General features: G+C 41.5%; 2 protein-coding genes across 5 annotated transcripts in view; both read right to left on the reverse strand.

Moving 5' to 3' along the window:
- CLIC3 (chloride intracellular channel 3) overlaps positions 1–15273 on the reverse strand; it is a 24789-nt gene extending 9516 nt beyond the window's left edge. Inside the window, exon 1 of the mRNA XM_056538193.1 lies at positions 15226–15273. Within this exon, the coding sequence (XP_056394168.1) occupies positions 15226–15261 (36 nt within the window). The 5' untranslated portion in view covers positions 15262–15273. The remainder of the gene's footprint in view (positions 1–15225) is intronic.
- Positions 15274–22255: 6982 nt separating this feature from the next.
- ABCA2 (ATP binding cassette subfamily A member 2) overlaps positions 22256–27649 on the reverse strand; it is a 119199-nt gene continuing 113805 nt past the window's right edge. For all 4 annotated transcript variants that reach the window (XM_056538175.1, XM_056538177.1, XM_056538176.1 and 1 more), the window contains 5 exons: positions 26341–26433; positions 25464–25566; positions 25177–25314; positions 23999–24205; positions 22256–23004 (listed from right to left, as the gene is read on the reverse strand). In XM_056538175.1, the coding sequence (XP_056394150.1) occupies positions 22969–23004; positions 23999–24205; positions 25177–25314; positions 25464–25566; positions 26341–26433 (577 nt within the window). In that variant the 3' untranslated portion in view covers positions 22256–22968. The remainder of the gene's footprint in view (positions 23005–23998; positions 24206–25176; positions 25315–25463; positions 25567–26340; positions 26434–27649) is intronic.

The raw sequence follows: 27649 nt of genomic DNA on the forward strand, positions 1-27649 counted from the left end.
GGGTGTGGTATTTGGGGTGTAGACATTGAGCAATTTTTTTTAACCCACAAGATGAATGACCTCCCTTCACCGCAGGATATAAATAAACAGGATTTTCGTGCTGGTTCACACCCATCGTTCCCACCTATGGGTGCCGGTCCTGCTTCGGAGAAATAATAATGAAGTAATAGTGATGGGTCAATGGCAGGATATACAGGACAAACCAGACCGGTCGGTATCCGCATCGCCCTGTAAGGCCGGAGCTGTGTCACTCTATTGTCCATTCCAATTTTTTCCAACCAGGGTGCCTCCAGCTGTTGCAAAACTACAACTCCCAGCATGCCCGGACAGCCAACGGCTGTCCGGGCATGCTGGGAGTTGTAGTTTTGCAACAGCTGGAGGCCACCTGGTTAGGAAACACCATATTAAGCACTGTGATTTTCTGTCAGACTGGTGATCACATGACCCAGTAACAAATGAAATTCATTGATGCAACAGCATGCTGGGAGTTGTAGTTTTGCAATAAGTAAGCTCTTCCCCTTAAGTTGTAAACTGTGTTTGTGTTTGGCTGTCTGGGCATGCTGGGAGTTGTAGGTTTGCAACAGCTGGAGGCCACCTGGTTAGGAAACACCATATTAAGCACTGTGATTTTCTGTCACACTGGTGATCACATGACCCAGTAACAGAAATGAAATGCATTGATGCAACAGCATGCTGGGAGTTGTAGTTTTGCAATAAGTAACAAACTGTGTTTGTGTATGGCTGTCTGGGCATACTGGGAGTTGTAGGTTTGCAACAGCTGGAGGAACCCTGGTTGGGAAACACTGCTCTAATCAATGGGAAGCGCAACAGGAGCAGCCGTCTAAGAGAGGAAGATGCTGATGTGTAGATTTACTGAGACCCCTTTGCATTAAACCACACCCCCTTTTCAATAAGGCACGCCCCTTTAGTCAGCATCGGCGAAAACAACAAATAATCGCACATTTGCCACTAACGCAAATATTGTGTGATTATTTGCCGTTTTCACCGAAAAATATATAAATTCCACTTGATAGAATAAAACAAACAAAAAACATACTGATTCATTAGTAAGAAACCAGTTTTTTATTTGTACGGAAAAATCAAACAAAAAAATATAATATTATTATTATTAATAATAATATTAATAAAATATAATTTAAAAAAATAATGATTGTATAATTAATTATATCTTTATAAAAAAAAATAAACATAAAAATACAAAATTATAACTGCTCCCCTTTTTTCAGATAATATATGTATATAATAAAGCAGAGAAATAAAACCAAAACCAAATAATAATAATTTTAATAATAATGTTATAATAATAATATTAAATATATAATAAAATTATTAATTGCTTAAATATATACTGTATATCTTTATACAAACTAAAAAAAATACGTAAATATTAGCAATATTTAACCTCCCCCCCCTTTTCTTATATATAATATAGATAAAATATACTATAGATTATTATTACCATTATTAATATTATTAGTAAAGGAGAACTATCGCAACAATAACTAATTCAAAAAAATAAATAAAACAAAATTAAATAATGTAAATATTATTAAATAAAATAATATTATTATGATTACTATTATAAAAGGGGAACTACCGCCAAAGTATACTTATTCCCTAAGTAGCTGATCGCGGTGGGGGGGGGGGTCTGATTGCTGGGTCCCCCTGGGATCTTCAGACGCGGCTGTCAGTGAGGAGTACGTGTCGTCTAGACGGTACACGCTCCATTTATTTTTATGGGAGTGATGAAGAAGAGACCCGAGTCCGGCGCTCGGTCATCACCGGCACTCATAGAAATGGATGGAGCGAGCGCACCTGTGAAGTGAAAACCATTTCAGGTGACTACCTCTTGAAGCTCATCAGGAGAATCCAAGAGAGTGCAAAGCGGGAATCAAAGAAAAAGGAAGAACCGAGAATATGACAGATTTTCAGTTGTTTCACACTTTTTGTTATGTCTATAATTCATAGTGATAATTCATAGTTTTGATGCCTTCAGTCTGAATCTACAATATTCATAGTCATGAAAATAAAGAAAACTCTGAAAGATAAGGTGTCCAAAGTTTTGGTCTGTACTGTGTATATATATATATATATATATATATATATATATATATATATATATATATAGTGGGAGTTTAGCGCTATAGAGATGAGCAAACATCGTAAAACCCCAGTCGTCCATATGACTTCTCCTCCAGTTTATTGACCAGAGACAAAATACATCCGTGATAACATTAGCACAAGATAAAACAAACCTTCCTGTCCCTCACTATACAAGTGGCTTACTACCTGCCACTCCACAAAACAAACTTTGAAGGTGTTGCCTCACATCACTGGTACAAAGTCCACCCTTTAAGGCAGCAGCCTTCCGGAGTACAACTCCTATCAGCCTCACCAACAAATTAACTTTCAGCTAGTGTAAACACCAAGTGACGAGCTGTCTTCAGCACCTGTGCTGATCAGGGCTTGCCTGAAAAACCTGAAGTGGCCTAGGAAGCAGAATGAAAGGCCCCACTGCCAATAGCACTTACCAAAATCCCCTACCATGTTAAGTTTTGCTAAGGATTTAACAGAGATATAGTGACCCCCTCATCATCATTACTGTCACTGTCTCACAATATGTTTATATTTTACTTCTTTATACTGTTCTTTATATCTTTATACTGTTACTTAGTCCCCCTAGAGATAAGAGGAGAAAGATGGCTGACCTGGAGCCACCAGGTCGTACCCTAACCACCTGACGGCCCCTCATGATCATGTGACGATGGGTCACAAGGCCCTTCTCAGTGCTAATGAAACAAAAAATGTGCCAACATTAACCATTTGTTTTCCTGTTGATTTATACTATAAAAATAACATTTCAAAATTATGGTTTTTGGGTTATGGTGGTTTTAAAGGGAGGTTGCGAGGTCATGCAGAAATGGGCGTGGTTTGTGTTAAACTGGGAGGGGCTTAGAAAAAGGTAAAAACACATAGGTTTTGCAGTATGGACGCCAATAGATCACTACGGGGGTCGGTGTTATATGGCAGTACATGGAGCATCCATTTGGGTTTAGGGTCTTTGCAGTACATGGAGCGTCCATTTGGGTTTAGGGTCTTTGCGGTACATGGAGCGTCCATTTGGGTTTAGAGTCTTTCCGGTACATGGAGCCTCCATTTGGGTTTAGGGTCTTTGCGGTACATGAAGTATTCATTTGGGTTTAGGGTTTTTGCTGTACATGGAGCGTCCATTTGGGTTTAGGGTCTTTGCAGTACATGGAGCGTCCATTTGGATTTAGGGTCTTTACAGTACATGGAGCGTCCATTTGGGTTTAGGGTCTTTGCAGTACAGGGAGCGTCCATTTGGGTTTAGGGTCTTTGCAATACATGAAGTATCCATTTGGGTTTAGGGTCTTTGCGGTACATGGAGCGTCCATTTGGGTTTAGGGTCTTTGCAGTACATGGAGCATCCATTTGGGTTTAGGGTCTTTGCGGCACATGGAGCATCCATTTGGGTTTAGGGTCTTTCCAATACATGGAGCGTCCATTTGGGTTTAGGGTCTTTGCAGTACATGGAGCGTCCATTTGGGTTTAGGGTCTTTGCAGTACATGAAGTGGTCATTTGGGTTTAGGGTCTTTGCAGTACATGGAGCGTCCATTTGGGTTTAGGGTCTTTGCAATACATGAAGCGGTCATTTGGGTTTAGGGTCTTTGCGGTACATGGAGCATACATTTGGGTTTAGGGTCTTTGCGGTACATGGAGCGTCCATTTGGGTTTAGGGTCTTTGCAGTACATGGAGCGTCCATTTGGGTTTAGGGTCTTTGCGGTACATGGAGCATCCATTTGGGTTTAGGGTCTTTCCAATACATGGAACGTCCATTTGGGTTTAGGGTCTTTGCAGTACATGGAGCGTCCATTTGGGTTTAGGGTCTTTGCAGTACATGAAGTGGTCATTTGGGTTTAGGGTCTTTGCAGTACATGGAGCGTCCATTTGGGTTTAGGGTCTTTGCAATACATGAAGCGGTCATTTGGGTTTAGGGTCTTTGCGGTACATGGAGCATACATTTGGGTTTAGGGTCTTTGCGGTACATGGAGCGTCCATTTGGGTTTAGGGTCTTTGCAGTACATGGAGCGTCCATTTGGGTTTAGGGTCTTTGCGGTACATGGAGCATCCATTTGGGTTTAGGGTCTTTCCAATACATGGAACGTCCATTTGGGTTTAGGGTCTTTGCAGTACATGGAGCGTCCATTTGGGTTTAGGGTCTTTGCAGTACATGAAGTGGTTATTTGGGTTTAGGGTCTTTGCAGTACATGGAGCGTCCATTTGGGTTTAGGGTCTTTGCAGTACATGAAGCGGTCATTTGGGTTTAGGGTCTTTGCGGTACATGGAGCATACATTTGGGTTTAGGGTCTTTGCGGTACATGGAGCGTCCTTTTGGGTTTAGGGTCTTTGCAGTACATGGAGCATCCATTTTGGTTTAGGGACTTTGCAGTACATGGAGCGTCCATTTTGGTTTAGGGTCTTTGTAGTGCATGAAGCGTCCATTTGGGTTTAGGGTCTTGCAGTACATGAAGCGTCCATTTGGGTTTAGGGTCTTTGCGGTACATGGAGCGTCCATTTCGGTTTAGGGTCTTTGCAGTACATGGAGCGTCCATTTCGGATTAGGGTCTTTGCGGTACATGGAGCGTCCATTTGGGTTTAGGGTCTTTGCAGTACATGGAGCATCCAATTGGGTTTAGGGTCTTTGCAGTACATGGAGCGTCCATTTGGGTTTAGGGTCTTTGCAGTACATGGAGCATCCATTTGGGTTTAGGGTCTTTGCCCTGTACTCTTCTGGGTATAGCCTGTCAGGTCCATAGGCCTTAGCAGTTTGTGGTTTTTTTTTTTGGGGGGGACGGGGGGGGGGGGGGGGGGACAATAGTGACCATGTAATATCCATATGTGTGAGTCCAGGGGCCCCGTGGTAGATAATGGGGTTTATGACAGTGGGGCCCGGCCCTCTGCCTGTTACATTGAGAACAATGAGTTCCTGATCCGCAGAGATTCTTTTTCCATGTGATTTATTTAATTAGTGGCGTCATTTTTAATTACAGCGGCCGCACCCTGCAACTCCGGGACCCACCCAGAACTCATTGCACCACATACAGGGTTATTTCACAGACGTCTCCGTGTCTTCATATTATTTACCTGTCCCGAAGTAATTAAGGTGAAAAACCGCAGAACGCCATGGAAACCGCAGGTCTTACCTCATTATTGGGTCACCTGATGTAAAACCGTGAAAAACCACATAGGTAGTTTACATTATTCTAGTCATTTATCATCCCTTGCAGTTATAGGACTTCTGTCCCTATGACAACCCTTCTGTTCCTGCGCTTCCAATGCTCAGCTTTGTCATGGGGGCGCTGTGAGGATCCATATTGATAAAAAACATCAGTTTAAGGTGTTTAGATTGAAGCAGATCCAGACTCTGGCCCTATGACAACCCTTACGATCCGGCACTTCCAATGCTAGGCGTCCACTAGGTCCTACCCTAAACTCCTGACGACCCCTCATGATCATGTGACGGTTGGTCACAGATTGGTCGGCCCTTCTCAATGCTAATGAGACAAAAATCTGCCAATATAAACCATTTGTTTTCCTGTTGATTTATACTATAAAAATAACATTTCTAAATTATGTTTTTTGGGTTTTGGTGGTTTTGAAGGGAGGGTGCTGGTTCATGCAAAAATGGGCGTGGTTTGTGTTAAACTGGGAGGGGCTTAGAAAAAGGTAAAAGCACACGGGTTTTGCAGTATGGACGCCAACAGATCACTGCTTCCATTTGGGTTTAGGGTCTTTGCGGTACACGGAGCGTCAATTTGGGTTTAGGGTCTTTGCAGTACATGGAGCGTCCATTTGGGTTTAGGGTCTTTGTGGTACATGGAGCGTCCATGTGGGTTTAGGAATTAGTACAAAAAGTGGGGGGCTCACCAAATCATACAATGGGTGCTACTGCTCAGTAAGCAAAAAACTTGCTATACAAGGGTAAGGATTACTGTAAAGAGTGCACACCACAAGATCAATATTCATATAAATAACAAATTTTATTAGGTATCACATAAAGATTGCAAAAAAGACAAAAAGGGCTAAAATCACTTAAAAAGCTCTCAATCGAGCAACCTCTACAACATGGGAGAAGGGCCATGAACCCCCTTCTCACCAAAGTCCCGTCCCTCTGTAGTACAATATAATGGCTCAGGTAGTGGTGCTAACTGATAAGATGATACACATACAACATTAATCTTGTCACCAAATCAAATAAGCTTAACACCAAATGAAATGAAATACACAATGTGCAAAGAGAAAATTCATATCACCAGTGCATAGCAACCACAGAACAAAGGAGCCAAAATAGTAAATGGCGGGACGGGACCCCTAAGCCCCACGCGTTCCGTCACCGTTTGTGACACCCCTGAGGAAGTCACAAACGGGAGGGACGGGCCTTTGGTGAGAAGGGGGTTCATGGCCCCTCTCCCATGTTGTAGAGGTTGCTCGATTGAGAGCTTTTTAAGTGATTTTAGCCCTTTTTGTCTTTTTTGCAATCTTTATGTGATACCTAATAAAATTTGTTATTTATATGAATATTGATCTTGTGGTGTGCACTCTTTACAGTAATCCTTACCCTTGTATAGCATGTGGGTTTAGGGTCTTTGCGGTACATGGAGCATCCATTTGGGTTTAGGGTCTTTGCGATACATGGAGCGTCCATTTGGGTTTAGGGTCTTTCCGGTACATGGAGCGTCCATTTGGGTTGAGGGTCTTGCAGTACATGAAGCATCCATTTGGGTTTAGGGTCTTTGTGGTACATGGAGCGTCCATTTGGGTTTAGGGTCTTTCCGGTACATGGAGCGTCCATTTGGGTTGAGGGTCTTTGCAGTACATGGAGCGTCCAATTGGGTTTAGGGTCTTTGCGGTACATGGAGCATCCATTTGGGTTTAGGGTCTTTGCAGTACATGGAGCGTCCATTTGGGTTTAGGGTCTTTGCAGTACATGGAGCGTCCATTTGGGTTGAGGGTCTTTGCAGTACATGGAGCGTCCATTTGGGTTTAGGGTCTTTGCAGTACATGGAGCGTCCATTTGGGTTTAGGGTCTTTGCGGTACATGGAGCGTCCATTTGGGTTTAGGGTCTTTGCAGTACATGGAGCGTCCATTTGGGTTGAGGGTCTTTGCAGTACATGGAGCGTCCATTTGGGTTTAGGGTCTTTGCGGTACATGGAGCGTCCATTTGGGTTTAGGGTCTTTGCAGTACATGGAGCGTCCATTTGGGTTTAGGGTCTTTGCAGTACATGGAGCGTCCATTTGGGTTTAGGGTCTTTGCAGTACATGGAGCGTCCATTTGGGTTTAGGGTCTTTGCAGTACATGGAGCGTCCATTTGGGTTGAGGGTCTTTGCAGTACATGGAGCGTCCATTTGGGTTTAGGGTCTTTGCAGTACATGGAGCGTCCATTTGGGTTTAGGGTCTTTGCAGTACATGGAGCGTCCATTTGGGTTTAGGGTCTTTGCAGTACATGGAGCGTCCATTTGGGTTTAGGGTCTGCCTGCACAGATGTCCAGGACTTTCAAATGAATTGGTGACAGAAAGTTATACATATTTATAAATTACTTCTATATAAAAATCTTAATCCTTCCAGTACTTATCAGTACTATGTGGCGCTGACAGCTGTATTTGTTAGTTGTTCTTAGACTTTCTTAATTTTTGTATCTTTTGTTAGTTCATCTTGTCATCAGATTCCTGGAGGCCTAAACAGAGATAATCCTGGCCCTGTCGTCCTGCACTCGTCTATTGTACACAGGGAGGTCATTGGTTAATGACAGGTGTCCATGTGACAATTGTAATATCTGCCAATCACAGAGAGAGGCGCCATCTGGTGCCAGAAAATTATACAGATTTGTAAAATACTTCTATATAAAAATCTTAATCCTTCCAGTACTTATCAGCTGCTGTATGCTTCACAGGAAGTTGTGTAGTTATTTCTAGTCTGACCACAGTGCTCTCTGCTGCCATCTCTGTCCTTGCCGAGAACTGTCCAGAGCAGGAGAGGTTTGCTATGGGGATTTTCTCCTACTCTGGACAGTTCCTGACATGGACAGAGGTGTCAGCAGAGAGCACTGTGGTCAGACTGGAAAGAACTACACAACTTCCTGTGGAGCATACAGCAGCCTTCCAGTACTTAAGATTTTTAAATCAAAGTAATTTACAAATCTGTATAATTTTCTGTCACCAGATGGCGCCTCTCTCTGTGATTGGCAGATATCACAATAATCACATGGACACCTGTCATTAACCAATGACCTCCCTGTGTACAATAGACGAGTGCAGCACGACAGGGCCAGGATTATCTCTGTTTAGGCCTCCGGGAATCTGATGACAAGATGAACTAACAAAAGATACAAAAGTTAAGAAAGTCTAAGGACATCTAACAATTACAGTTGTCAGCGCCACATAATGCACAACAATCACCTACAACATATCAGAGCAAAGAATAGAGATCACGTCCTGAACCCTCCAGAATATTCCTAGAAATGTCCTTCCAATAATAGGATGTAATTCTAAGGATTAATACATGTTTATGTACATAGGGGGCAGTATTATAGTAGTTATATTCTTGTATATAGGAGGCAGTATTATAGTAGTTATATTCTTGTATATAGGAGGCAGTATTATAGTAGTTATATTCTTGTATATAGGAGCAGTATTATAGTAGTTATATTCTTGTATATAGGAGCAGTATTATAGTAGTTATATTCTTGTATATAGGAGACAGTATTATAGTAGTTATATTCTTGTATATAGGAGCAGTATTATAGCAGTTATATTCTTGTATATAGGAGCAGTATTATAGTAGTTATATTCCTGTATATAGGAGGCAGTATTATAGTAGTTATATTCTTGTATATAGGAGCAGTATTATAGTAGTTATATTCTTGTTTATAGGAGCAGTATTATAGTAGTTATATTCTTGTATATACTAGGCAGTATTATAGTAGATATATTCTTGTATATAGGAGCAGTATTATAGTAGTTATATTCTTGTATATAGGAGCAGTATTATAGTAGTTATATTCCTGTATATAGGAGGCAGTATTATAGTAGTTATATTCTTGTATATAGGGGGGCAGTATTATAGTAGTTATATTCTTGTATATAGGGGGGCAGTATTATAGTAGTTATATTCTTGTATATAGGGGGGGCAGTATTATAATAGTTATATTCTTGTATATAGGGGGGGCAGTATTATAGTAGTTATATTCTTGTATATAGAGGGCAGTATTATAGTAGTTATATTCTTGTATATAGGAGCAGTATTATAGTAGATATATTCTTGTATATAGGAGCAGTATTATAGTAGATATATTCTTGTTTATAGGAGCAGTATTATAGTAGATATATTCTTGTATATAGGAGCAGTATTATAGTAGTTATATTCTTGTATATAGGAGCAGTATTATAGTAGTTATATTCTTGTATATAGGAGGCAGTATTATAGTAGTTATATTCTTGTATATAGGAGACAATATTATAGTAGTTATATTCTTGTATATAGGAGCATTATAGTAGTTATATTCTTGTATATAGGAGCAGTATTCTAGTGGTTATATTCTTGTATATAAGAGCATTATAGTAGTTATATTCTCGTATATAGGAGCAGTATTATAGTAGTTATATTCTTGTATATAGGAGCAGTATTATAGTAGTTATATTCTTGTATATAGGAGCAGTATTATAGTAGTTATATTCTTGTATATAGGAGGCAGTATTATAGTAGTTATATTCTTGTATATAGGAGGCAGTATTATAGTAGTTATATTCTTGTATATAGGAGACAATATTCTAGTAGTTATATTCTTGTATATAAGAGCATTATAGTAGTTATATTCTTGTATATAGGAGCAGTATTCTAGTGGTTATATTCTTGTATATAAGAGCATTATAGTAGTTATATTCTCGTATATAGGAGCAGTATTATAGTAGTTATATTCTTGTATATAGGAGCAGTATTATAGTAGTTATATTCTTGTATATAGGAGCAGTATTATAGTAGTTATATTCTTGTATATAGGAGCAGTATTATAGTAGTTATATTCTTGTATATAGGAGCAGTATTATAGTAGTTATATTCTTGTATATAGGAGCAGTATTATAGTAGTTATATTCTTGTATATAGGAGCAGTATTATAGTAGTTATATTCTTGTATATAAGAGCATTATAGTAGTTATATTCTTGTATATAGGAGCAGTATTCTAGTGGTTATATTCTTGTATATAAGAGCATTATAGTAGTTATATTCTCGTATATAGGAGCAGTATTATAGTAGTTATATTCTTGTATATAGGAGCAGTATTATAGTAGTTATATTCTTGTATATAGGAGCAGTATTATAGTAGTTATATTCTTGTATATAGGAGCAGTATTATAGTAGTTATATTCTTGTATATAGGAGCAGTATTATAGTAGTTATATTCTTGTATATAGGAGCAGTATTATAGTAGTTATATTCTTGTATATAGGAGCAGTATTATAGTAGTTATATTCTTGTATATAGGAGCAGTATTATAGTAGTTATATTCTTGTATATTGGGACAGTATTATAGTAGTTATATTCTTGTATATAGGAGGCAGTATTATAGTAGTTATATTCTTGTATATAGGAGCAGTATTATAGTAGTTATATTCTTGTATATAGGAGCAGTATTATAGTAGTTATATTCTTGTATATAGGAGCAGTATTATAGTAGTTATATTCTTGTATATAGGAGGCAGTATTATAGTAGTTATATTCTTGTATATAGGAGCAGTATTATAGTAGTTATATTCTTGTATATAGGAGCAGTATTATAGTAGTTATATTCTTGTATATAGGAGCAGTATTATAGTAGTTATATTCTTGTATATAGGGGCAGTATTATAGTAGTTATATTCTTGTATATAGGAGCAGTATTATAGTAGTTATATTCTTGTATATTGGGACAGTATTATAGTAGTTATATTCTTGTATATAGGAGGCAGTATTATAGTAGTTATATTCTTGTATATAGGAGCAGTATTATAGTAATTATATTCTTGTATATAGGAGCAGTATTATAGTAGTTATATTCTTGTATATAGGAGCAGTATTATAGTAGTTATATTCTTGTATATAGTAGACAGTATTATAGTAGTTATATTCTTGTATATAGGAGCAGTATTATAGTAGTTATATTCTTGTATATAGGAGCAGTATTATAGTAGTTATATTCTTGTATATAGGAGGCAGTATTATAGTAGTTATATTCTTGTATATAGGAGTAGTATTATAGTAGTTATATTCTTGTATATAGGAGCAGTATTATAGTAGTTATATTCTTGAATATAGGAGCAGTATTATAGTAGTTATATTCTTGTATATAGGAGCAGTATTATAGTAGTTATATCACACCGCGTCTCTTTGGTTCATCACCTTTATTTTATTGTATCCTATTTATAGTTTGTTTATATTCTGCTCAGTGTATAAAACGTGATAAATGAATCCAGAGAAGGCAATGTGCTGCTGTATAGAAAAACATAGTGAACTGACAAATTGTGTGCAGCAATAAAAAAATATTAAAAAAAGGATACATTGACATCTATTTAACTTTTTTATATAATGTAAGTAAATGGGAAACAGATTCTGCTGTATGGAATTCTGTATAAATTTTTCTTCCTTTTTAAGTGTAATAAACATACATTAAAGAGAACCTGTCATTATCTTGTTACATGTTATAATCCTCCTAGGTCACTGTTCCCATCATGATAAACCACCCCCGGCCTTTATTTTTTTTAGTTTTCTACCTTGTTGTTGTTCTGTATTTTCTGCTCAGTCTCAGTCAGATTCACAGACTGGGAAGGGGCGTTCCCCAGCAGGCGTGACATCATCTGAAGCCATACAGGGGAGAACTTCCTCCCTCACTCTGCTACACACAGCCCAGAGCAGGTCAGTGTGAGATGAGCTATGATTGGCTGCACCCCCCCCCTCCTCGGCACTCCAGACTGCATTTCCTGTTTTTGGACTACTACCAGGCCGGTAGGAGTCCAAAGTCTATGCAAAAGATGGGGGGAAATGTGCTCTGGACAAGTAGGGAGACACCTAGTGGCAGTTTTTTTAAACACAAATAAAACATAGAAAACTTTACAAATTTTTTTTTTATGTACCTTAAGGAGTGAAATAGCAAAAATGAGTCTTAATGACAGTGACCATTTAAATGGAAACAAGAACTCAGTGTGAACCCGTCCTAACGTGAATATCCTGTACACATAATTATATACCTGAAGTGTATTAACATATTCATGAGCAGGGCTGCAGGGGATCTTAACTCTTTACTGCCCTGGAACAGTATGTCATGTTAACCCTACAGCTCCCGTGTCCCAGTGTACAATCACGGCCATGTGGAGTTGCGCCTGGGCCATTACTAATGGATGTCACCTGCATATGTCCAGATATCTCCACCAGACGAGACTGCATCCCCTAATAAGTTATCATAGCTGTTATCTTCCAGAAACAGCGCCACCCTTCTCCTTAGGTTGTGTGCAGTATTGCAGCTCAGTTTTTTTTAACTGAACGGAACTTGGTTGCAATACCACAAACAACCTGAGGACAGGGGTGGCGCTGTTTTTCTAAGAAAGCAGCTATGTTTTCTTAGAAATGTCAAAAGTCTTGATAGGTCGGGGTCAGAGTGTTCAGACCCCGAGTAATTTCTAGAACAAGCCGGGAAATTAGTGAGCTAAATGGATCTCTCCTGGTTCTGGGTCACATGACCGATAGGAACTTGGAGTGTAAGTCGATGGGATTTTCATGGGTCGACAGCACAAAGAGCCGGGAGACGAGAGCTTCGCTTGTTGTAGCAATCGGTTGGGGTCTAAAAATTCAGACTTCAACCCGCCAAAACTTATGACATGTCTCAAGGCCAGTGTTTCCCAACCAGGGGGCCTCCAGCTGTTGCAAGACTACAACTCCCAGCATGCCCGGACAGCCACAGGCTTGGAAACATTGGTCTAGATTAGTGTTTCCCAACCAGGGTGCCTCCAGCTGTTGCAAGGCTACAACTCCCAGCATGCACGGACAGATGCTATAGGCTGGTTGCTTACCACAGTAGAGGATTTGTTACAGTTGTTTATACTGTATCAGTGTTTCCCAACCAGTGTGCATCCAGCTGTTGCAAAACTACAACTCCCAGCATGCCCGGACAGCCACAGGCTTGGAAACATTGGTCTAGATTAGTGTTTCCCAACCAGGGTGCCTCCAGCTGTTGCAAGACTACACCTTCTAGCATGCCCGGACAGCCACAGGTTTGGGCACATTGGTCTAGATAAGTGTTTCCCAACCAGGGTACCTCCAGCTGTTGCAAAACTACAACTCCCAGCATGCCCCGACAGTCTTTGGCTGTCCGGGCATGCTGGGAGTTGTAGTTTTGCAACAGCTTGAGGTAACCTGGTTGGAGAAAAATGCTGTAGGCAATGTATTTTTTTTTTTTTTTTAAAGCGACAGGTAAGTATTAAAGGGATTATCCACTGTTTTGCTAAAATTCTCATCCTGCCAAAAAAAAAAAAGATAAAAATAATGTATACTTACCTACTTCTCCACTCCCCCACATCTCCCATTCCCCTCTGTCCGATCCCTCGATCTTCTGTCTTCATCCTTCAATCCAGGCAGGACCTGTCAGATCAGCCAATCACTGGCAGAAGTGGGGTCCCGTCTTGGTCAGTGATTGGTTAAGCCGGCAGGTCCTGCAACAAGTGCTGATTAGGAGAAGGAACAAGACAGAAGTTCAGGGGCCTGACGCAGCTGCGGGGGAGATCGGGGGCTCGGTAAGTATTGATTTTTTTTTTCATTTTTTCCCTGCCTCCAGCAGAATATACATTTACGCAAAAAAATTAAATAAATAAATACATAAATAACCCTTCGATGCAGATTTTGATACCATTGACTTCAATGGGTCCATGGAAAACATGCAAATTTGCCACTATTGCGAATTTAATAACGGAGCCATTAAAGTCAATGGTATCAAAATCTGCACCGGATTAGTTACGTGTGACTATTCCCTTAAGGGGTTAAAAGAGGTCAGACTTTGGCTGTTTGGGCATGCTGGGAGTTGTAGTTTTGCAAGAGTTGGAGGGCTGCAGGTTGCACACTGTAAACATAGAGCCTCAGTATAGAACCATCGGCTGTCCGGGCATGTTGGGAGTTGTAGTTTTGCAACAGCTGGAGGCACCCTGGTTGGGAGACACTGGTGTGGAGAGTATACCTGCACTGATACATTGTAACAAACTATTAGGACAGGAATGAGATTTGCTGCTGACATCCACATCAGTGTATCCTAACCAGTGTGCCTCCAGCTGTTGCAAAACTACAACTCTCAGCATGCCCGGACAGCCAACGGCTGTCCGGGCATGCTGGGAGTTGTAGTTTTGCAACAGCTGGAGGACTACAGTTTGGCACCCTTGATATAGAGCCTCATAGGCTGTCCGGGCATGCTGGGAGTTGTAGTTTTGCAACAGCTGGAGGGCTACAGTTTGGCACCCTTGATATAGAGCCTCAAAGGCTGTCCGAGCATGCTGGGAGTTGTAGTTTTGCAACAGCTGGAGGGCAGTAGGTTGGACATCCTTGATATAGAGTCTTAAAAGGCTGTCCGGGCATGCTGGGAGTTGTAGTTTTGCAACAGCTGGAGGGCTACAGTTTGGCACCCTTGATATAGAGCCTCATAGGCTGTCCGAGCATGCTGGGAGTTGTAGTTTTGCAACAGCTGGAGGGCGGTAGGTTGGACATCGTTGATATAGAGCCTCAAAGGCTGTCCGAGCATGCTGGGAGTTGTAGTTTTGCAACAGCTGGAGGGCAGTAGGTTGGACATCCTTGATATAGAGTCTTAAAAGGCTGTCCGGGCATGCTGGGAGTTGTAGTTTTGCAACAGCTGGAGGGCTACAGTTTGGCACCCTTGATATAGAGCCTCATAGGCTGTCCGAGCATGCTGGGAGTTGTAGTTTTGCAACAGCTGGAGGGCGGTAGGTTGGACATCCTTGATATAGAACCTCAAAGACTGTCCGGGCATGCTGGGAGTTGTAGTTTTGTAACAGCTGGAGGAACGTACTCAGTGGTGATAAGGCAGTGCTGCGGCTCTATGGGGTTTGAGCATCTGCAGGTAGGACGCTCTGTATAAAGTGGGGCTCTTACCTTGACGTAGAGCTCGATTTTGGGTTCGTCCACCATGGTGACTGATCTTCGCTCCTCTTCTGCAGGTGTGATCGGTGCCTCCGGATTTCTCGCTCTGGTAGGTGAGGGGACACTCCCTTTTCCTATGAAGCTGCATAGACCACATTCCTTCAGGTCACACGTCAGGCGGAGATCCTCTCCATGACACTTCATGTTCTCTGATCACCCATATACACCCGCCATCCCCAATCACATACCTGCACTTACCTATTGTCTCATAGATCCCAGCAGTCACGTGATTGATATGTCCATTGTGTGACGGCTGCAGGGAGCAATTCGGGTCCTGGCATAGGGAGGGTGCTTAAAGTCAGTAGGATTTAAAGGAGAACTCCAGATGTTGTTTTTGTCTGCCCATATCATGCACGCTCACCATTACTAGTCGTGCAGCGCATTTCATTCCTGCACAGCTGCTTCTATGTCATTCATTACTGTAACTGTGACATGTGATCACCACTTTGACCCTCAGAAATGTGGCTTAATTTTCAAAGCCTGGATCATATATGGTTGTTATATACCTCTCCACCAGCTTGATCTGTATACTGCTATCTCTATGGGATCAGAATATATATACTGTATTAGTTATACACCTCTCCTCCAGCTCTGTCTGTATACTGCTGCTATCTCTGTGGGATCAGGATATATAGTAGTTATACACCTCCCCTCCAGCTCTATCTGTATACTGCTGCTATCTCTATGGGATCAGGATATATAGTAGTTATACACCTCTCCTCCAGCTCTGTCTGTATACTGCTGCTATCTCTGTGGGATCAGAATATATAGTAGTTATACACCTCCCCTCCAGCTCTATCTGTATACTGCTGCTATCTCTATGGGATCATGATATATAGTAGTTATACACCTCCCCTCCAGCTATATCTGTATACTGCTGCTATCTCTATGGGATGAGGACATATAGTAGTTATACACCTCCCTTTTACTCTATCTGTACACTGCTGCTGCTATCTTTATGGAATGAGTATATATAATTATACACCTCCCCTCTATCTGTATACTGCTGCTGCTATCTCTATAATATCAGTATATATAGTAGTTATACACCTCCCCTCCTGCTCTATCTGTATACTGCTGCTGTTATCTCTATGGCATCAGGATATATAGTAGTTATACACCTTCCCTCCAGCTCTATCTGTATACTGCTGCTGTCTCTATGGGATCAGGATATATAGTAGTTATACACCTCCCCTTCAGCTCTATCTCTATACTGCTGCTATCTCTGTGGGATCAGGATATATAGCAGTTATACACCTCCCCTCCAGCTCTATCTGTATACTGCTGCTATCTCTATGGGATCAGGATATATAGTAGTTATACACCTCTCCTCCAGCTTTGTCTGTATACTGCTGCTATCTCTGTGGGATCAGAATATATAGTAGTTATACACCTCCCCTCCAGCTCTATCTGTATACTGCTGCTATCTCTATGGGATCATGATATATAGTAGTTATACACCTCCCCTCCAGCTCTATCTGTATACTGCTGCTATCTCTACAGGATCAGGATATATAGTAGCTATACACCTTCCCTCCAGCTCTATCTGTATACTGCTGCTATCTCTATAGAATCAGGATATATATATATGCACCTCTCCTCCAGCTCTATCTGTATACTACTGCTATCTCTATAGGATCAGGATATATAGTAGCTATGCACCTCCCCTCCAGCTCTATCTATATACTGCTGCTATCTCTATGGAATCAGGATATATAGTAGTTATACACCTCCCCTCCAGCTCTATCTGTATACTGCTGCTATCTCTATAGGATCAGGATATATAGTAGCTATACACCTTCCCTCCAGCTCTATCTCTATAGGATCAGGATATATAGTAGCTATGTACCTCCCCTCCAGCTCTATCTGTATACTGCTGCTATCTCTATAGGATCAGGATATATATATATGCACCTCTCCTCCAGCTCTATCTGTATACTACTGCTATCTCTATAGGATCAGGATATATAGTAGCTATGCGCCTCCCCTCCAGCTCTATCTGTATACTGCTGCTATCTCTATAGGATCAGGATATATAGTAGCTATGCGCCTCCCCTCCAGCTCTATCTGTATACTGCTGCTATCTCTATAGGATCAGGATATATAGTAGCTATGCACCTCCCCTCCAGCTCTATCTCTTCATCACTGGTCACGTCCTTGGGCCCTGGCTGACCTGTATAGACTTTACCAACTGTCTACTCTGAGAAAACTGTCCAGAGCAGGAGAGGTTTTCTATGGGGATTTGCTCCTGCTCTGGACAGTTCCTGACATGGACAGAGGTGTCAGCAGAGAGCACTGTGGTCAGACTGGAAAGAAATTTAAAAAGAAAATACATTTCCTGTGGAGCATAGAGCAGCTGATAAGTACTAGAAGTATTAAGATTTTTTTTAAAGAAGAAATTTATAAATCTGTATAACTTTCTGGCAACAGTTGATTAAAAATAACATAAATTAAAAAAAAAAATGTTTTCCACCGGAGTACCCCTTTAATAACTGTAGGGGGCGCTGTGGCTGCAGTTGCACTTGGACTCTGGTGCCTGAAGGGCCCCACAGCAATGGCTTCATCTGAAAGTGTCCCTGATACAGAGCTCCAAATCCTCTGCACAGAGAACTACTTAAAGGACAATTGCAGCGGTATGATACTTCTCCCCTGTCCACAGGATAGGGGATAAGTGTTTGATCGCAGGGGGTCCAACTGCTGGGACCCCCTTGATCTCCCTAACGGGGCGCTGCCATTAGCGCTCATGGGCACGTAGCGTTGACCTAGAGGTCAACGGTGACGCCCCGTCTCCTCCCCGTCCCCATACAGTTCTATGGGGGAGGCACGAACGCTGCCTCCCCGCCTCTCCCATAGAGATGTATGGAGGAGGCGTGCCGGCCGCAACGTCATGCTGAGGCCGGCACACCTCCTGCACGGGACAGCCGCGGCCCCGTACAGGAGATCACAGGGGGTCCCAGCGGTCAGACCCCCCACGATCAAACACTTATCACCTATCCTGTGGATAGGGGATAAGTGTTAATCACGCTGCAGATGTCCTTTAAGTAGCCACTTATCACTAAAGCTTAAAGGGGTACTCCGGTGAAAACCTTTTTTCTTTTAAATGAACTGGTGGCAGAAAGTTAAACATATTTGTAAATTACTTCTATTAAAAAATCTTAATCCTTCCTGTACTTATTAGCTGCTGAATACTACAGAGGAAATTATTTTCTTTTTGGAATTCTCTCTGATGACATCACGAGCACAGTGCTCTCTGCTGACGTTATTATAATAATAATAATGCTTTATTTATTGTTGTCCTTAGTGGGATTTGAACCCAAGTCCCCAGCCCTGCAAGGCAGCAGTGATAACCACCGAGCCCTTAGCATACATCTGCTATGCATCTGCTATGCATGGTTGCTAAAATGGACAGAGATGTCAGCAGAGAGCACTGTGCTCATGATGTCATCAATGTTCCAAAAAGAAAGGAATTTCCTCTGTAGCATTCAGCAGCTAATGCGTACTGGAAGGATTAAGATTTTTTTTAATAGAAGTAATTTACAAATATGTTTAACTTTCTGCCACCAGTTGATTTAAAAGAAAAAAGGTTTTCACCGGAGTACCCCTTTAAAGCTTACTATAGTGTAGTCTGCCCCAACGGCAGCTGTTACCTAACTACAACTCCCAGCAAGCCCTGACAGGACGAGGAGCAGGAGTACAAAGCATTGTGTCATGTCTGACACATACAGAACGGAATGAAGGGAATGGTCTACAACGATACAATGTAGCAATGAATAAGCACGAGAGGAGCGAAGATTATACAAAATTATGCTGCCGTGACCGACACAACCCAAGAACAGGTGGAGAGTGGTATATATATATATATACATACACACATATACACCTACTATAATACTGCTCATATATATATATATATATATAGAGAGAGAGAGAAAGAGAGAGATCATAATAAACACACAATGAGGAAAACCAAATCATCGCCTGTTTTATACTGCTATCACCTGGATATTATTTATTTATATATATATATATATATATATATATATATATATATATATATATATATATATATATGAGCAGTATTATAGTAGTTATATTCTTGTATATAAGGGCAGTATTATAGTAGTTATATTCTTGTATATAGGGAGCAGTATTATAGTAGTTATATTCTTGTATATAGGAGCAGTATTATAGTAGTTATATTCTTGTATATAGGAGGCAGTATTATAGTAGTTATATTCTTGTATATAGGAGCAGTATTATAGTAGTTATATTCTTGTATATAGGAGGCAGTATTATAGTAGTTATATTCTTGTATATAGGAGCAGTATTATAGTAGTTATATTCTTGTATATAGGAGGCAGTATTATAGTAGTTATATTCTTGTATATAGGAGGCAGTATTATAGTAGTTATATTCCTGTATATAGGAGCAGTATTATAGTAGTTATATTCTTGTATATAGGAGCAGCATTATTGTAGTTATATTCTTGTATATAGGAGTAGTATTATAGTAGTTATATTCTTGTATATAGGAGCAGTATTATAGTAGTTATATTCTTGTATATAGGGGGCAGTATTATAGTAGTTATATTCTTGTATATAGGAGCAGTATTATAGTAGTTATATTCTTGTATATAGGAGGCAGTATTATAGTAGTTATATTCTTGTATATAGGAGCAGTATTATAGCAGTTATATTCTTGTATATAGGAGCAGTATTATAGCAGTTATATTCTTGTATATAGGAGGCAGTATTATAGTAGTTATATTCTTGTATATAGGAGGCAGTATTATAGTAGTTCTATTCTTGTATATAAGGGCAGTATTATAGTAGTTATATTCTTGTATATAGGAGCAGTATTATAGCAGTTATATTCTTGTATATAGGAGCAGTATTATAGTAGTTATATTCTTGTATATAGGATGCAGTATTATAGTAGTTATATTCTTGTATATAAGGGCAGTATTATAGTAGATATATTCTTGTATATAGGAGCAGTATTATAGTAGTTATATTCTTGTATATAGGAGCAGTATTATAGTATATATATTCTTGTATATAGGAGCAGTATTATAGTAGTTATATTCTTGTATATAGGGGGCAGTATTATAGTAGTTATATTCTTGTATATAGAAGCAGTATTATAGTAGTTATATTCTTGTATATAGGAGCAGTATTATAGTAGTTATATTCTTGTATATAGGAGCAGTATTATAGTAGTTATATTCTTGTATATGGGAGCAGTATTATAGTAGTTATATTCTTGTATATGGGAGCAGTATTATAGTAGTTATATTCTTGTATATAGGAGCAGTATTATAGTAGTTATATTCTTGTATATAGGAGCAGTATTATAGTAGTTATATTCTTGTATATAGGAGCAGTATTATAGTAGTTATATTCTTGTATATAGGAGCAGTATTATAGTAGTTATATTCTTGTATATGGGAGCAGTATTATAGTTATATTCTTGTATATAGGAGTCCGTATTCTTTTCTCTGTAAAGTCTCTACATCCAGATTGGAGCAGTGACACCCATAAGTTAATGCACCTTTAAGGATAGGACGCTCTTAAAATAGTCTTTACATTGTATAGAACAGATCAAAGTACACGGAGAACAAAATGTGAGTAGATATATAAAATCAGGTGGGGATTTTACAAGCCCAGACAATCCGTTTGATGTTTTACTTCCCCATTCCAGTTCTTTTGTAATAACCAGGGTCTGTGTCTGGCAATCTATCGCCACCCAGCTTTTCCAGAACCAGATATACCAGAATACATTTTCCAGACTGCTTGATAGGAATGAACATCGGACAAACCCTCCAGTATAGGTTGTACCTTAGTCTTAATAAAATATTTGCAATAGCGCCATCTACTGCCATTTACAAGATACTGCATGGGAAAACACTGTAATCAGTATTTCAATACAGCTTCTGAATGCTCTAGAGCAGTGTTTCCCAACCAGTGTGCCTCCAGCTGTTGCAAAACTACAACTCCCAGCATGCCTGGACAGCCAACGGCTGTCCAGGCATGTTGGGAGTTGTAGTTTTGCAACAGCTGGAGGCACACTGGTTGGGAAACACTGCTTTAGAATACATTTTGTTGTTCTTTCTAATCAGACACTGTGAACTCCAAATAACCATTTGTTTTGAGGGTCTTGTCCTGTACTTCCTGGTTGAACAGGTGCTTAGTACTACAATTCCCAGAGTACAATACTGTGACATTTTCCCCGAGACTGCAGCACCTGCTGTATACATTCCCTGTCTGCTCCTCTGTTTGTAGTATTGTTCATCACAAGGCAGCATGCTGTAACCACACCTTATCTTCCCTTAATGTCTCAATAAAGATATATATGTAAATATGACAGGGAAATGGTGATGTAGGCTGGACGGGCTGGTCTGAGGTGGTGACATCACTCAGGGGGTGGGGCTACAGCTCAGACACAAGCTCCAGCCACGCCTCCTGAGACAGAAGATGATGATGGATCGTCTCAGGAGAGAGGGAGGACAACACACTGACAATAAGAGGACAACACAACTTCCTGTGAGGAGAGAGGGAGGAGCCTGTGAGCTGTTGAGACAAAACCATACTGACAATGAGAAGACTACACAACTTCCTGTCAGATGAGAGGGAGAGGCCAGAAAGCTGCTGAGATAACAGCACACTGACAATGAGAAGACTACACAACTGCCTGTAAGGAGAGAGGGAGGAGACAGGGAGCTGCTGAGACAACACAGCACAGGCAATAAGAGGACAACACAACTTCCTATCAAGAGGGAGGGAGGAGACAACAGCACGCTGACAATGAGAAGACTACGCACTTTCTTGTCAGGGGTGAATGAGGTAAAACCATGCTGAAGTCGACAACACTATATTATTGGGTTGTATATCTTGGGGTCTTTACAACAATACCAGAATACCCCATTAAGATAACATCCATATCCCCCCCACCTACCTGACCCAGGAACGGCATGCACCCCATATAAAGTGCACATATTTGGTCATTTAATTTGCAGCTTTTGAAAAAATAAACCAAAACACAAAATAAAGCATTATATACAACATACAGAATCCATTTTTTTGGCAGTGCAGTTCCTAAAAATGGCCACCAGGGTACCTGCTGGCTGTGAGCGCCCCCTGCAGCGACACTATATACATTGGTTGGCACATTTATATTGCACAAAGAGACGAAGAAAAAGGGGACGAGAGCACGAAAAACAGCAAAACGGAAAGAAATAATTAGAAACTAAAACTAAGTCTTAGTAATGCCCGGAGAGCAGAGCACCACGTCTGCTGCAACGTCCTGACAAGTGGAGCCCCCTGTCTGCAGCATGATGCCTGTACATTCCTCAGGGGGAGAATCCTCAGCTGTAGCCAGTCTCATCCATCGCTGGTCGTAGCAGATCACAGGCTCCGTATCCACAGACGTCTGACCCGGCATTGCTGTGGCCCCGGCCATGTTCATTCAGAAGCAGCTTTGGGGTCTGCTCTCTCTGTCCATTTCAGAGCAGCGCCCCCTATACATGGACAGTGGTATGTGTGGCGTCCAGAGGCAGGTCCGTGTGTGCTGTATACACAGCTGTCCGGAGCCATCACACAACCCCCAGGCTGTAATGGGGAAGGGGTATGGTAAAAATGGGGCAGTGGTCTCCAACACATCGGGTGGTCCTGCTCGGTGCAGAATGAAGACGTCTTCTCAGCAAAGCGTGTCTGTATTAAAAGACAACTGAGCCTGCGGGAAAGAAAAGTAAGGAAGATCACAAGATGGATTCCAACCCGGTACAGATATTATTTGTGTTAGGCCGGGTACATATAATGTGTGGAGTCAGAGCCGCCCAGGATGGGTACAAATGGGACCAGTACATCCAGCCGCCCATTGGGCGCCCATAGATGATATGGAGTACGGTACGAGACCTATGGACAATCTGGCACCAGATCAATATATTCTGCTGCATGAAGCCTTAGGAACCCTTGACAAAGCCAGAGCTCTGGCGAAACGTCAGGGAGGCTGGTGATAGGTTTTAAACAGTGATCCTTTCGAATAATGGGATCCAAACAGAGACATATAGGAATAATACATCTGATGTGATATTATACATGGCACTATATGGGAGTTGTTAGGATTAGGCATTTACACTGGGGATTTTTCAGTGCAGAAAATCTGCAGCATTTACATTAGCCTCAATGTGGGTGAGATAGGAGGAGAACTCTGTGGAATAAATCTGCATCACGGAAGTTAAAGGGGTACTCCAGGTTTGATAAACTTATCCCCTGTCCAGTGTCTGATCTGGGGGGGGGGGGGGGGGGTTTATGACCTCTGGGGCCCCTGCGATCTACTGAACGGGGCCCAGTCTCTTACCTCTGAGCTCTCTGGCCCCCATCTTCCTAGACAAACCAGTCTCAGCAGCGACAGCCGCTCCACCAATAACCGGGAAACTGCTGAGGCCGATGACTGACTGAGCAGCCGGTCACTGCCGGAGGTGGGGACCAGAGAGTGCTCAAAAGGGGCCCCGTTCTGGAGATAGCGGGGGTTGGGGGTTAAGACAGAGGTTGGACTTCCTGCAATCAGACACCTATTCCCTCTGCATAGCGGATACGTTTTTCATAACTGGAGTACACCTTTAACTTTTGTCTATTTATGTTACCCGTATCGACTTACTGCAGAGCTTTCCAATCGACTTCAATGGGAATGGTGATTGTGGAGAAGGAGAGAAAGCCGCTCTTACCCTTTCCTCCTCGAAGCTGATCAGGCCTTCATCATCCGTCTCTAGATCTTCGGGCTCCTCCACCACAAGGGCCCGCAGTTCGGTGGGTGTGGTCCGGGGTCGCAGGAGGCTCAGCACTCGCTCCATGGGGGACGGAACGCTGTTACTGTGGTTCACCTCTTGCTGCTCCAGATTATCGCTCTGTTTCTTTGCAAAGTTGACAAATACCTGCACGGAGGAAGAAACGGCGAAGGTGAAATGCGATTGGCTAGAAGCAGCGGCGTAGGTGGATAGGTTAGAGATAAGCGGCGCCATGAATACTATTGTTGTGTAGGTTTATGGGAAGCTTGGTGGTTACCTTAAGGCAGTGTCTCTCAACCAGTGTGCCTCCAGCTCCAAAGGCTGTCCGGGCATGCTGGGAGTTGAAGTTTTACAACATCTGGAGGCACACTGGTTGGGAAACACTATCTTAAGGGGTTCTCAGGTGGAAAAAATGCTGCATTGCTTACCAGTCTGCCCCAGTTCTCAAACCACCAAAAATACCTTTGTTTTTGGGGGCCTTAGTCCTGTACTTCCTGCTTGAGCTGTTGCTCAGTACTACAATTCCCAGAATACATTGCCAGGAGAGAGAGGGGAGCTTAAAAGGGGTGCTCCGGTGGAAAACATTTTTTTTTTTTTTTATATCAATCGGTGCCAGAAAGTTTAACAGATTTGTAAATTACGTCTATTAAAAAAATCTTTACCCTTCCAGTACTTTTTAGCAGCTGTATGCTACAGAGGAAATTCTTTTCTTTTTGAATTTCTTTTTTGACTTGTCCACAGTGCTCTCTGCTGACACCTCTGTCCGTGTCAGGAACTGTCCAGAGCAGTATTGGTTTGCTATGGGGATTTTCTCCTGCTCTGGACATTTCCTGATATCGGGTGTCAGCAGGTATCGTAGCATACAGCTGCTAAAAAGTACTGGAAGGGTAAAGGTTTTTTAATAGAAGTAATTTACTAATCTGTTTAACTTTCTGGCACCAGTTGATTAAAAAAAAATAAAAAAAATAAAAATAAAAAGGTTTTCCACCAGAATACCCCTTTAAGACAACACCACACAGACAGAACTACACAACTTCCAGTCAGGGGTAAATCGTACAAAAACATGCTGAAGCCACTACACTAACACTCCCATCTAAAGGGCGAGGGGTCTCACTTACATTGTCTAGGGTGGTCTGGCTGACGGAGTAATCTTCTATCCCCAGAACGTCCACCACTTGCTCCATCTTACTGAAGACTTGGGCCAGAGAGACCTGTTCAGACTTCAGCTGGTACTGGACCTTCGTGTGGTGTCTTTCCTGCAGATCAGATATTTGCGTTATAAGTTACATAAATCGATAAGCTTCACCATTTTGTCACCGCTTATCACAATTTCTCTACGCACATAACATAGTCCCGTAAATGCTGGTCCGGACAGATCGCTCTAGTCTGAGGTCATCACACTCACCTTGAGTATAGCTTCTGGGAAGTTCCTGTTGAAGAACCGAACAACTTCCTTTACATTAACGCTGGATTTCATCCTGACCGTGATCATGTATCCGTCACCAAATCTGGAGGATAGAGCATACACCTTCATTATATACAGCGCTGAGACATTGAATCATTGGCATTGCACTTAAAGGGGTTATCCACTATGAGGTGACTTAAGTACTTACCCGCCAGACAGTAATGGACATGCTTAGGAAAAATCAGCACTTGTCCTGGGGCTAAATGGCTATGTTGTCAGATTACCATAACGCTGCTGCTTTCTTTTGGTACAATGGCTATTTCCTGTTGGAGTTCCTTCCCTCCAACTACAAGTCCCAGGACCCCTTGTTTGTAAGTGTGAGTCACTTTTCTTCCTCCCACACATCAGTCATCCCCACCCATTGCAGCACACTGGAGCTGCCTTCCATGCTGTGCTGTGCTTGAAACTACAATTCCCTGCAGGTCTGTGGAGAATGATCTCCCTCCCACCTAGTGGTTGCTCCACCCATTGATGCACAGACAGGCTCCCTTTTAACACCTGACTATTGATGTAATGTCTCGGGCCACACTGCAACATGGGAAAAGCTGAGACAACACTCATTTTGTATGCTGCTAAAAATTTATATCGGGGCAAAGATCACATAGGAATTGCGAGCCCATCCATCACACACAGGTAAAGACACTATATTATAAACTACACTAACTTTACAGCCCCTGTAGCATAGTCAAATAAAAAAAAAAAACAGAATACCCCTTTAATGGCACCTGATGGCCTGAATATCTCTGTCCAGATTTCAGACTCCTACTTACCTCCCCCAATAAAACCCCATTTAGGGGTCTGGGAAATGATTTCTCACCGGTTTTTCAGATGCTGGATGCTGCCGAGACATTTCAGTCGCCCGTTGACCATAATCGCCAGTCGGGTACAGAGAGCTTCACATTCTTCCATGCTGAGAAAAAACACAATGTAGGTTATGTCTTATATAAGGCGGTGTTATTTCACTAGACTGGTGTTATGGTACTTCACCGGTGGCGCTCCAGCTGTTGCGAAACTACAACTCATGCCAAATCACAGTTTACAACCTGCTGCAAAAGGTAGAGCTTGTTTGTTGCCAAAACTACAACTCCCAGCATGCCCGGACAGCCAAACACAAACAAATCTCAGTTTACAACCTGCTGCAAGGGGAAGAGCTTATTTGTTGCCAAAACTACAACTCCCAGCATGCCTGGACAGCCAAACACAGACAAATCTCAGTTTACAACCTGCTGCAAGGGGAAGAGCTTTTTTTTGCAAAACTACATCTCCCAGCATGCCCGGACAGCCATTGGCTGTCCGGGCATGCTGGTAGTTGTAGTTTTGCAACAGCTGGAGGAACACTGGTTGCGAAACACTGATGTGGACCTTCCACCTGCACTAAGACATTTCTCCAGCTGTTGTAAAACTACAACTCCCATCATGCCCTGACAGCTACATTAACTGTACGGCCCCGTTCACCTCCACAACCAATGTCCTTATTGTTCCAGCTCATTTAGAATTGGAAAGGGAACAACTTTTCAAATTTTGTTAAATTCATAATCTCCTTCTTATTTATGTCTACAGCACCTGTGCAGACCTGTCTCCATGGTAACAGACTACAAACCCTGTGTAGTCTGAATCTGTAGTCATATTGTTATTGGTCATAAAAAGTAGTAGTAGGCTATGAACCCCTCAGTGGTTTTACATCCCAAACATACATGGGGACCAGACCTTTTAGGGGAGGGGACCATAAGAGGAACCTATAAGGGCCCATGCACACTGCGCAAATGGTTCTGAGTGGTATTTGTAATGCAACAGCATCCCATTCATCTCAATGGAATTCTGCAGAATTGTGAGCACACTACGTAATCCGCCCGGAACTGCACTGCAGTTCATGGGAATTGTGCTTAAAGGGGTACTCCGGTGGAAAACCTTTTCTTTTTTTTTTAAATCAACTGGTGTCAGAAAGTTAAACAAATTTGTAAATGACTTCTATTAAAAAATCTTAAGTACTGGAAGGATTATCAACTGCTGAATACTACAGAGGAAATTATTTTCTTTTTGGAACACAGAGCTCTCTGCTGACATCGTGAGCACAGTGCTCTCTGCTGACACCTCTGTCCATTTTAGGAACTGTCCAGAGTAGGAGA

The sequence above is a fragment of the Hyla sarda genome, chromosome 9 (genome assembly GCF_029499605.1).
Source record: "Hyla sarda isolate aHylSar1 chromosome 9, aHylSar1.hap1, whole genome shotgun sequence".
Taxonomy (NCBI): domain Eukaryota; kingdom Metazoa; phylum Chordata; class Amphibia; order Anura; family Hylidae; genus Hyla; species Hyla sarda.